At 39.6% G+C, this 12,701-nt stretch overlaps 1 protein-coding gene across 1 annotated transcript; it reads left to right on the plus strand.

Moving 5' to 3' along the window:
* The first annotated feature begins 9,126 nt into the window (after positions 1–9,126).
* On the plus strand, positions 9,127–10,843 carry LOC125234832 (forkhead box protein D5-like). Its single transcript, XM_048141246.1, has one exon. The coding sequence runs from the start codon at positions 9,204–9,206 to the stop codon at positions 10,086–10,088; it is 885 nt and encodes a 294-aa protein (XP_047997203.1). The 5' UTR covers positions 9,127–9,203; the 3' UTR covers positions 10,089–10,843.
* The last annotated feature ends 1,858 nt before the right edge of the window (positions 10,844–12,701 follow it).

The raw sequence follows: 12,701 nt of genomic DNA on the forward strand, positions 1-12,701 counted from the left end.
AAGTTAAGATAAAACTTCCTAGATGGCGTTGTTAAAAGTTTGTTATAGCGCCATCTAGCAGCACGGCTCTAAACGAACGCAAGTTCGAGTTACTTAGTTTACATTTCGCTTCTACGCACTCCTACTAGTTTTAGCAAGAAATACTAGGTGGCGCGGTATCGAGTTTGATTACAGCGCTATCTAGAGGCCCTGATATGAACTATTAATTTGTTGTCCCTTCACGCATACTTCACAGACAGTAGTATTAATAGATGACGCTGTAGTAGTCGTTTCAATTATGTTTAGGATTATTGAAGACTATTAAAATAATGGTTTATAATACTCCCCGCTTTATAAAGTAGGAGGGTTTCATACATTTATACTCTTTGTTGTTCTGCTTCTGTAAATATGATATTTGTATTACTTTTACTTGATTTTAGCTACTTATATATTAATTAAACCATAAAATCAAAGACATATGTAACTCCGTAACATACTTGATCCTCCTTGGCTGGTGCCTTCTAAGTTGGGACGGCCTCTAGTGTGGGATGCCACGTGTGTTGACACACTCGCACCGTCCCATCTTCAGGGCACCAGTAGGCCTAGCACATGATGGCCGCGAGAGTATGTCGCCGCGAGATAGATGACACGTCTTCTTCTAACTGTATTAATGACATAAGGACGGGTAGTCTATCTCGCGGCGACATACTCTCGCGGCCATCATGTGCTAGGCCTACAGCGCTGGTGTTGGTCATGCAGCATCTGTGGCCGAAGACCTCAAACGCCGCAAATATGCCACCCTTGGTAGTAGTTAGGTACGTTTTTGCGGCGTTTAGTGTGGAAACACTATGGTCATGGCATGGTGGCCAAGCCCGCGTCAGCTACATGGAGTTTATGAAAACCTTTTCACGATTTTTTCCTAATTTTATTATACTTTTTTTATTGTGAATAAGGTAATTCATAAAACTTCTCAAACTAGTTTTATTTTTTGACCTAAAATCTATGAATTATAGAGCAGCGAAGTTAAGTGGTCCAATGATAGCAACATTAGCAACCTTTCCCTACCGTATTTTGCCATTAAGTATTAATGTAAATATTGTAAAAAAAAAAAAAACGCATGAAAACCCCCACATAACAAATTTCAGCGAAATTGTTACAGCGGTTTCCGAGATCGCTGGTAGGTATATATAAATAAATATAAGTACAAGAATAGCTCGTTTATATATCCATATACCTACATGATAATGACACAAGCGTAGTTATTGCTACGCGCCACCGTAGCAATGTCTACGAAATAATCAGCAAATTTTATATTCGTTGACTTCGTTGTGGTGGAAATTGCACGTCTATATAATGGCACTGGTAATTCCGAATGCAATTCAGTGTGATTCTAGATAATAATATAGATTTAGAGAAGTGGTTTTGATGCGACAACTCATTTACATCAAAATCTACTGGATCTGGCTGAAACTTACCCACCACTGTGTGTGGTCTTCCGAGACGATGTCCGGAAGAAAATCAATTTTCGCAGTTTCGGCATTCAAAGTATTAAAAGTAACAAAGAGATAAGAGAAAAATGTTTCGTTTCCAGTTGCGGTCAAGCATATATTCAATCATTTAATATTTTTCTCAAACATGGTATGAAATATTGATGTTATGTGCCTTATAATTGGCAGCGAGAGCGAAGTATGACGTTGCAGGTGCGGCTAGGACGATTGATAGATAATGGAATTTCAAATACAAACCTTGCAGGCCAAGGCCGGCAAAGTCTTCTTTTTTAGGGTTCCGTAGTGAACTAGGAACCCTTATAGTTTCGCCATGTCTGTCTGTCTGTCTATCTGTCTGTCCGTCCGTCCGTCCGTCCGTCCGTCCGCGGATAATCTCAGTAACCGTTAGCACTAGAAAGCTGAAATTTGGTACCAATATGTATATCAATCACGCCAACAAAGTGCAAAAATAAAAAATGGAAAAAATGTTTTATTAGGGTACCCCCCCTACATGTAAAGTGGGGGTTGATATTTTTTTTCATTCCAACCCCAACGTGTGATATATTGTTGGATAGGTATTTAAAAATGAATAAGGGTTTACTAAGATCGTTTTTTGATAATATTAATATTTTCGGAAATAATCGCTCCTAAAGGAAAAAAAGTGCGTCCCCCCCTTCTAACTTTTGAACCATATGTTTAAAAAATATGATAACTTTTTAACAAAAAATAAAACCGCCTTCAAAAAAAAAGCGTGTTACAAAACACGGAGAAACTAAAAAGCCAAAAATAATAAACCTTCGAATTCAGATTTCTTATCGGATTGCAATAATCTATAAAACATCCAAATTATAAACAAATCAATTATTTTTGTAGTCGGTACCAGACCTGTTCGTCGCCTTGCTATTTCCTGTTTGCCCTACCCAACCATACGCAGGCTGGTTCCGACTCCAAAAATAATTGATTTGTTTATAATTTGGATGTTTAGATTATTGCAATCCGATAAGAAATCTGAATTCGAAGGTTTATTATTTTTGGCTTTTTAGTTTCTCCGTGTTTTGTAACACGCTTTTTTTTTGAAGGCGGTTTTATTTTTTGTTAAAAAGTTAATTTATTTGTTGATTTTTAGTGGTTCCTAGTGATATTATATGTATCAGTCCGAATATATGTACAGTAGTGAAAGAATTGTCCTTTAACTCCTAACCATTGAGGAGTTGACCTTCCATCATCAGCTCAGCCACATAAAATTATTACCATCAGGCGCAAATACTGGTGCACCTTTGAAAAATACACAAAAAAATACACAAAAAACATTACATGTGCCTATAGCATTTGAAGAGTTCCCTCGATTTCTCCAAGATCCCATCATCAGACCTCGACTTGGTGCCAATGGGACCATCTCGGGGTTATACCCGTTCGATCAAAAAAAAATTTTGAAAATCGGTCTACGATTCTCGGAGATATCGAGTAACATACATAGAAAAAAAAAAAAGAAAAACATTCAGTCGAATTGAGAACCTCCTCCTTTTTTGAAGTCTGTTAAAAAAAAATCACAAAAGTAGAACTTTATAAAGACTTTCTAAGAAAATTATTTTGAACTTGATAGGTTCAGTAGTTTTTGAGAAAAATACGGAAAACTACGGAACCCTACACTGAGCGTGGCCCGACACGCTCTTGGCCGGTTTTTTTAATTTCCAAACACAGATAATTGTGACATAACATCCAGGTATTTAGCCAATTAAAAAAAAAGTATAAGGGGCTTTATTAGACGTGCCAACTGCAACTGGTACGGGCCCTAGACAATATTTGATTTTGGGTGCGTTTCCATACAAAAAAAAATTTTTCGTTTTTTTTTTGAATTTTTTTTTAACTTTTTGTTTTTTTATAAGCGTATACGGGGCATCAAAGGGGAACGAAAATTCGATTATTTTTGCGCTACGACGCACCGTTTAGAAGATACAGCCATCCAAAGTTACTATTTTCAGAAGACTTTATTTATTTCATACCATGTTTGAGAAAAGCACTATACATACCTCGGCGGGAAATGGGGCTGCCCGCCTCAGACCTATCCGGCCTCGCTTCGCTTGGCCGTCTATATGTCTTCGGCCGGCAACCCCCTTTGTCTCGGCCTCTGTAGTAATGTACTATTAAATGGCTTTAGGTACTTATAAGTTATAGTATTATATGTTTTTTACCGTTTGCCAAGCTCGGGTTATGTTTTTTGCGAGTCTCTTAATTATTGTTATTTTGTTCTGTTTGTGTCCGTTTCCTAATATAATATTACCCACCTCACTTTTTAGGGTTCCGTAGTCAACTGGGAACCCTTATATGTTTCGCCATGTCTATCTGTGTCTGTGTTTTGATAATTTCTAAAATCATATATTTGACGACCGGTCTGGCGCAGTCGGTAGCGACCCTGCCTGCTGCGCCGCGGTCCCGGGTTCGAATCCCGGTAAGGGCATTTATTTGTGTGATGAACACAGATATTTGTTCCTGAGTCATAGATATTTTCTATGTATATAAGTGACCTCGAAACCACGTCAGCGTGATTATGCTGGCGTCGCAGCCGGTCAGCTTGTCGCAGCCAGCCGGGTCAATGCACCTAATAAGGGGTGTGAAGAACCAGTGGAAGAGAATTCCTCCCGCGCTAAAGTCGATAAGGAGGGATTCACACTGGTGGAACGGAAGAAGAAGGCGCGCAGGGCACCTCGTAAGACTCTGTGTGGCACCGCAGAGCCGGTTAATTCTGGTCTACGGGTTGCAACACCGAGTAAGGCGCTCTACGTGTCCCGTCTTCATTACTCCGCCGTGGCTGACGATGTGGTGGAGTACGTTCGCCGGAAGACTGGCTACACGCTGAGGGTACACCAGCTACAGTCGCGTCATTACGTGCACTTCAGTTCGTTCGTGGTGCGCGTGCCGCGGCCGCTGCAGGACAGCATCGCGAGCGCAGACTTCTGGCCGAAAGGTGTGCTTTTTCGGCGGTTCCGGGGCAACTTGCCGAATCCTACACCGGGGCAAACGACGCAACGGAGCCACGCTGTTTCGTCATCGCCCAAATCAATTGTTTAGTTATAATACTTTTATTCTTTGTAATGTTTTTTTTTTTTTATTATTTAATTTCATGACGCATTGGATTTATCTGTAATGTCATTGAAATATGTTTTCAAATAAATAAATAAATAAATAAATAAATAAGTATTTATATATTATATATATCGTTGTCTGAGTACCCACAATACAAGCCTTCTTGAGCTTACCGTGGGCCTCAGTCAATCTGTCTAAGAATGTCCTATAATATTTATTATTTATTTATTTATTATTATATGTTAGGAAATACATACATACATACAATCACGCCTGTTTCCCAGAGGGGTAGAGAGATATCACGGATTTCCATTTACTACAATCCTGACAAATCACTTTCGCTTCACACACTTTCATAACGTTTCTCATACACGCTCGTCGGTTTCGAGTACTTCTGACCTGGCCTTTTTGCAATATTTCCCCGATTTGAACAAGAAAAGTTCGCCTAGGTCTTCCACTTCCAACTGACCCTTCCACTCTTAAATAATCTTAGGAAATAATCGCTCCTAAAGTAAAAAAAAAATGTGTCCCCCCTAACTTTTGAACCATAAGTTTAAAAATATGAAAAAATCACAAATGTAGAACTTTTTAATGACTTTCTAAGGAAAATTATTTTGAAATTGATAGGTTAAACAGTTTCTGAAAAAAAATACGGGAAACTGCGCAACCCTACACTGAGCGTGGCCAGACACTCTCTTGGCCGGTTTTTACTTATCTTAACATGTGTTTTAATCCACTCACATTCGGTAGTTTCGGGAACTATTGGCAAGATTATTTTCAATACTTTCAGCTTACTGTACTGTAAAATAAGCCTGTCCCGGGCTAATCCTAGCCTAGGCTTAAAACTTATCTTGTTGAAATGTTTACCGCCGAAGGATTACGAGAAAGGTTACCTCGAACGACGTTTTAAGATTTTAAAGTCGCAGTTTGAAGAAGACGAAGAAAACAAGACGACGAACGATCTGGCCTAGCGCGTAGTGACCCTGCCTGGCTAAGCCGCGGTCCCGGGTTCGAATCCCGGTAAGGGCAGTTATTTGTGTGATGAGCACAGAAATTTGACTTATATTGACCGGGATATAGACCGTGATTACCTTTTTGATTTTTGTCGAGCTCCCGATATTTCGACGCAGTTGCATGCATCATGATCACGGAAAACTGACGAAGGCGGGTGGATGTTAAAGTTGTATAGACAGCGCGCGATCTACCCTCCTTCGCGCGCGTCGGCTGCGTTCACTTTCAGCGTTACCACTGGTCGCGTTCACACTCGATGGTCTGGTATGGTCTGGATGGTGGTGGTGGATGGCCATCGAGTGTGAACGCGACCAGTGGTATTTCTGAAAGTGAACGCAGCCGACGCGCGCGAAGGAGGGTAGATCGCGCGCTGTCTATACAACTTTAACATCCACCCGCCTTCGTCAGTTTTCCGTGATCATGATGCATGCAACTGCGTCGAAATATCGGGAGCTCGACAAAAATCAAAAAGGTAATCACGGTCTATATCCCGGTCAATATAAGTCTAATGAAAATAACCGTGAATCATTCAAAACTCTCACAGAAATTTGTTCCTGAGTCATGGATGTGTTCTATTTATTTATGTATGTATTTATCTATATAAGTATGTATATTGTCGCCTAACACACTTTATAGTTTGCTTAGTAATAGTGTTAGGTTGGTCTGGGTAAGGTGTCCCAAAAAAAAATTCCTTTCCAAAGTCCTAGAATACAGAATTACCTAAATATACCACGCTAATCAGCCGATTGGATAATCCATACTTAATACTTACTAACCTATAAATGGGAAAGTGTGTGTGTCTGTTTGTTTGTCCGTCTTTCACCCCAAAATGGAATGACGTATTGACGTGATTTTTTAAGTGGAGATAGTTGAAGGGATGGAGAGTGACATAGGCTACTTTTTGTCTCTTTCTCACGTGAGCGAAAACGCGGGCAAAAGCTATTTATGATATATTAAACAAGAGCCCAGAGCCAGTTTGGAATAATGTAGAGTAAGTATCGGCGTTTAATGTCTGCATTAGCTACTTAGTTCAGCCCGACGGCTATTTTTTGCTACAAGGTTTTTAAAATACGTACTAACTTTCTGTTAGGAATAATTATCATTTACCATTTTCGCCATCCCTAGCTTGAGAAATTTAGGGTAAGTCAAAGAGACTTAAAAGCGTCTGGTAAAAAAATTCGAGGGGTTAGAGGTAAAACCTGATAAATCGAAATTGCACATACAGAACCTGTTTGACCGCTAAGCCCTTAATTTGGCTTTTTGTAATGTATAAAAATTTAAAATAATATAAACAACAGTTATATTATGCGCAGAATAAATACATAGGTTAGGTAGGTACCAAAAATGTGAATTAATATTCATTACCATTTTTCATTAATTGCCCTAATGGGCAGCGGGACTAGTAGGTATGGCAGCAAATAAAAATAAAGAGATCGATGAACTGGTTAAATAAAAATATGAAAACGAATATATTTTTAGGGTTCCGTAGTAAACTAGGAACCTTTATAGTTTCGCCATAATCTCAGTGACCGTTAGCACTAGAAAGCTGAAATTTGTACCAATATGTATATCAATCACGCCGACAAAGTGGTAAAAAAATATGGAAAAAGATGTTTTATTAGGATTGTTTTGAATATTCTTGTTAAAAAAATATGTTTCTAGGAATTTCATAATAAAAAATAATCTTCTCACAGAATATTTACTTTAAATAATTTTATTTCCCATTAACTACGTTCCACCGAAAATACTTTAAAATCGGTTCGTTTCAAAGACAATTTGTTCATATATTTTCATTTCACAAAATCATCGACATGCAGAAAAGTTACTTAATATAAATACGGTTCACCAAAATTTTATACACGAACACTTATTTAGTCAATAGTTTAATTCAATATAACCTAACCACAAAATTAAAATTTTGAAAAAACCCCCGAACGCGACATAGTACTCATAGTAGACCAATTTTCATGAAACATGGCTAAGAACACTCCCGACTAACTCAGCTTTCAAACAAAAAAACTAAATCTAAATCGGTTCATCCGTTCAGGAGCTACGATGCCACATACAGACACACACACAAACAGACAGTCAGACAAACAGACAGACAGACAAAAATACAGACACGTCTTATAACACCCCGTCGTTTTTGCGTCGGGGGTTAAAAACTATATTCGACAAAAAATTTGGCGGTAAAATAAGGGTAGACCCAGAAAAGTAATTCGAAACTCAACACAAACATGTATCTAAGTACCTATATCTATTCATTCATAAACGTGCTATAAACATGAGCCGTACCATAGCGTACTACAAATAAAGTAACCCTTTGTACACTACAGCTATAATACGCGTATACCTACAGCCCAAAATTCCACGCGGCAAACGGCAAATTCCTTCATTAAAGAGACAATGGCTTCAGAGCGCTACATACAAATAACTAACGTCCAATTTAAACAACAGCCTCGCAAAGCTGAAAAACAACCCGTGACCGAAGTTGGGAATAAATTAGCAACCCCCCCATCCCCCCCTCGCCAATGTGTACATTGTGCAAAATATTATTTGCCTTGCCAGACAATAATGGGATCTTATGCCACGCCCTGACATGTTAGCTTTGGGGGCCCCGCCCATGCCAATCCTCTTACCGATTGGTTCGTTTAGACTCGCCTCTCTTTCTACGCCGCTTTCCGTCCCGCTCTTAGCTTTCCCTCGACGCCTGAGGGGTAAATGTTTTGGTAGGCAACATATACGAGGGTTTTCTAGAGCCCGCGCGTATTGTTAAGGCGTTTCTGGCGAATATTTTTTACGCGCGTTTTATTTGAGACGTCTACCTGAATGGAGTACCAGAATTCGCTTTATGAGATTTTTTTCAATAGATCTCGAGTCCTTTAGCTCGGGATTAAAGGATCGCGTCGCATACATATCTCTGTAAACAGTTTCCTTTGCTCGTTTTGTTGAATCTTTTTATATTTTATAGTATTACTTTTGCGCTCGTTCTTTGAGACACTTTTAGATTATTCTCAGATTCTGATTTGTACAATGATAAAAGCTATATATATATAGAAGTAGGTATATATTGAATAAGTAAACATAATCGTAGTAATATTGTAGTTTACATTATATTGTCTTCGATGTAGATCAAGGTAATTAACTGTCTATTAAAATTACAAACTTACTTTAACACTTACGAGAAACTATGCAGGAGTTATTCATAGTCTATCTATCTCCTAATTATTGTCTATAATTAATGTTAATTATGTTAAAAGTAGTTGCCTATAACATTTAATTAACTAGCTACCAATATAAAGACTCAAGCTCTATTTCAGTTTACTAGTATAAAACTTAAAACCACAACAACTAACCAAACATTTTCAATCCGAAAAGAAACAAAAAGTAAAAACTCAAACGAATCGGAACTCGATTCGCCGCAACAAAGTTGAATCGATAAGCGGTCTAATAATTATTATTAGTCGACGGCCTGAAATTCATGCACAAAGCGAGACCCGCAGGAATAATAACGACAATTGTTGTGTTTACTGGAACGTAAACGCGGCCCCGGCGGGCTCGGGCTTCGGTGGGGCGAGGGCGGAGCTCGCGCTCAGTCCGCGCGCAGCCACGCGCCGCAACGCACCTCTGACATGTGACGCCATGGAGGAATGCGACCTCACACAGTACCGCGACATGATCATCGAGGGCGACCTGCCGCTCGACCTGCGGCCGCCGCCGCGGCTCTACCTTCCGCACTACCTGCGCGATGACCGCGAGGAGTACCCGCAGGATGACACCTACGTCTCCGTGGACGAGGACACCCCGGACATGCCGCCGCCGTCCAGCGACTCCGACCGCTACGACGCCTCCAGCCCCGGCGACACCAAACCCTCGTCGCCCAAGAAGTCCAAACAGAAATCCTCCACCCAGCTCATCAAGCCTCCGTACTCCTACATCGCGTTAATAACGATGGCAATCCTCCAGTCTCCACACAAGAAATTAACCCTCAGCGGGATTTGTGAGTTCATCATGACTAGATTCCCGTATTATCGTGAAAAGTTCCCCGCTTGGCAGAATTCTATAAGACACAATTTGAGTCTGAACGACTGTTTTATAAAAATTCCTCGGGAGCCGGGGAATCCGGGGAAGGGGAATTACTGGACGTTGGATCCTCTGGCGGAGGATATGTTTGATAATGGGAGTTTTTTGAGGCGACGGAAGCGTTATAAGCGGCCGGCGCCGTCGCTGCAGCACGCGCACGCCATGGTGGCGATGCTGGCGAGGGAAGCTTACGCTCCGCTGTTGCCGCTGCCTTGTTACCTGCCTCCGACGCCGCTGCTGTCGCTGCCGCGGCCGCCGCCGGCGGCGCTGCGGCCCGTGCCGCTGCCTCCGCGAGTCTCGGAGACCACCGAGCCGAGGTCCAAGAGATCCCGCAACGGCTTCTCCATTGAGTCCATAATAGGCTCGCAGGAGGACTCGGAGCCGCGGCGGAGTGCCTTCAGCCCGCTGTACCAGGGCACCGGCCCGCCCGACGACTGGAGATGAGCCTTCTTCGGCGACCCGTGCTAGACGTCGGTTCAAGTGACTTGAGACTGTGTTCTTAGTGGTGTTTGTACATTATCTGTAAAAACGGGTATGTTTTGTGTGCGGATTAGAAATGCTACTGCTATTAGATTCTTATTGGTTCTTGTGTTGAGTAAAACCAGTAACAAAAGTAGACCGTCCACTAAAATTGAGCTCTTAATAAGTTAAAATCTGTAATAGCTTAGACGGTATATTATTTCTGAAGCCGTCGGATAATAATTACTGCTATTATTTTCTAACTCGTCCGTGTCAAGCAAATAATAATTAATAATCAGAGATTTAATAACAACTACCAATAATGTAAGTAAGACTAAGAATTAACCAAATATTAATTTAGTTTCGTTGTGTTGTGATTAATTTGCCAAACTAAAACTTGTTCAACTCCTACACTACAGGTGCCTATTTTTGTTAATATTAGTTTATTTATATAAATAAGTTAATAAAATCTAGTCATTCTATGTACAAAGTAGTTTCGTAACGTCTTTCCTATGTAAATATTTTTAACTTAACTTTATAAGTAGGTACGCAATACTTAGTGTAGAATCTACACGTAGTAGTCAATTACCTACTTTATCTACTAGTACACTGTAGACAACGTAGGTAAATGCCTACTTTTCTGGTGAATCGCCGAACCACTTGTATTTATGATAATTCATAACTGTAGTATATTTTGTGTAACTAATTCGTTTCTAAGTTATGAAATATAAATAATATGACCGATATCTCTCGCATTTTTCATTCCTCAATAAGGAGACGTATTTTAACTATTTTACCGCCCGCGCCCGACGGCGGAAAAATGAAGTAAGAATTTTCTTTAATGAAATTCCAAGTTTAAGCAACAAAATGTTCTAAGTACATATGTTTGCGCAGGAACATTAAATGGTCTTACATTCATTTGGGGATTTATCTTAACGGAAACAATATTAAACAGTTTTCACTAGACTAACCGGTAAAGGCTCTCTTGATTCTTCGAAAACAGATGAGAAAGTTGCATTTTGTCCCAAAGAGTGCAAAGTAATTTAATGTAAATTTTAACTGTATGTGGTAGAATTGACCTTTAAATTACAATTATGAATTAGTTCTTTTTAACCCCCGACGCAAAAACGACGGGGTGTTAAGTTTGACATGTCTGTCTGTAGCATCGTAGCTCCCGAAAGGATGAACTGATTTTTTGCAAAAGTTTGTTTATTGTATAGACAAATACTACACTTTAATTAAAAGTAACTTAAAATAAATATTATGAACTGATTTAGATTTAGTTTTTTTGTTTGAAAGCTGAATTAGTCGGGAGTGTTCTAAGCCATGTTTCTTGAAAATCGGTCCACTATGTCGGGCCTTTTTTCAAAATTTTAATTTTGTGGTTAGGTTATACAGTTGCAGTTGTACAAGGCAAAAAAACGAAGAATACGGCTATTTCTGAACCAAAGATTTCCTTTGGAAGGATTGGTCCTTAAGGCCCAAGGATGGATTTTAGAAGTGGGGCCACCGTGATTTTTGATGTTAGTTTTTTGAGGTTTTGGTAGCTTCTGCTCTGGAGGAAAATAGGGTCTCAATCTATATAGAGGCATTCATTATGCTACTATTCCAAGTTTGGTACCATATTTGTATGACTTAAGGATGTCAAATACATTATAGGACTCATATGTGCACGATACAGGTGTTAAACTACGTAGAATAAAAAAGAAATAAGTAAATAATACAGTATTTATTAAAAAAAAAATCTAAGACATAAAATCTAAAAAATTGGCACGATGATTCCGATGATCCTAGCCCTCGTCTTCAAATACCTCTGAGTCCAATTCTATATCATCTTCGATGAGTGATTCGCGGTGCATTACACTGTAACAAAAAATGAAACAATGATTATCCAAAAAAAATGAAACAAACCAGCAAGCAAACTAACAGCGAAAGTTATTCAAACACTAATATACCTAGAATTATCGCAGTTGCCATTACAGATCTTGCATAGGAGTGTGCATGGCATTGGCATTCCTTCTCGTCTACAAGAACAACGGCCTCTACAGCTGTTCTTACATCCACATTTTACCAGCTCTCATATGGACCACCCAGCACAATATCTGGGATGTGGCGCGGTTTAATGTATCGCCCGTTTAAAGCCTGACCAGATATATATAACTACGTGCCATGTTGCGGAATTTCATTATAATTATTTTCTTCATGTAATCTGAACTGCCACCCCGTACATCAGAATAACAGCCTCTCCCCTCCCCCCTCCTGACAATAATCATACATTTCTATTCAGACTTTAAATGATTATTGTTCAAAAGATAACCTTAATGCAATTGGGAGGGTTTACTGTTGAAACCCGATAAATCGAGATTATTTTTCGTTGAAAAGAAAGTGTAAATGGGCCATTTTTTTCAAAGTTGTCCACCCCACTTTTTTTTGGATCTGGTTATGTGGTTTCCACTCAGAATCGCGAGCTCTTTCAATTCTAGTAGGAGAAAAAAAGTGTACCAAGGTTTTTTTCCCATTCCGTTACCATTTTTTCATACATTTTGTATGGCGGTAACGGAATGGAAGGAAGATTCGAAAACATGTATGGAAATCTTG

Source organism: Leguminivora glycinivorella, chromosome 16, assembly GCF_023078275.1.
Source record: "Leguminivora glycinivorella isolate SPB_JAAS2020 chromosome 16, LegGlyc_1.1, whole genome shotgun sequence".
Lineage (NCBI taxonomy): Eukaryota > Metazoa > Arthropoda > Insecta > Lepidoptera > Tortricidae > Leguminivora > Leguminivora glycinivorella.

What these genes read in the sequence shown, in the direction of transcription:
- LOC125234832 (XM_048141246.1), top strand. Translation starts at nt 9,204, where the DNA reads ATGGAGGAATGCGACCTCACACAGTACCGCGACATGATCATCGAGGGC.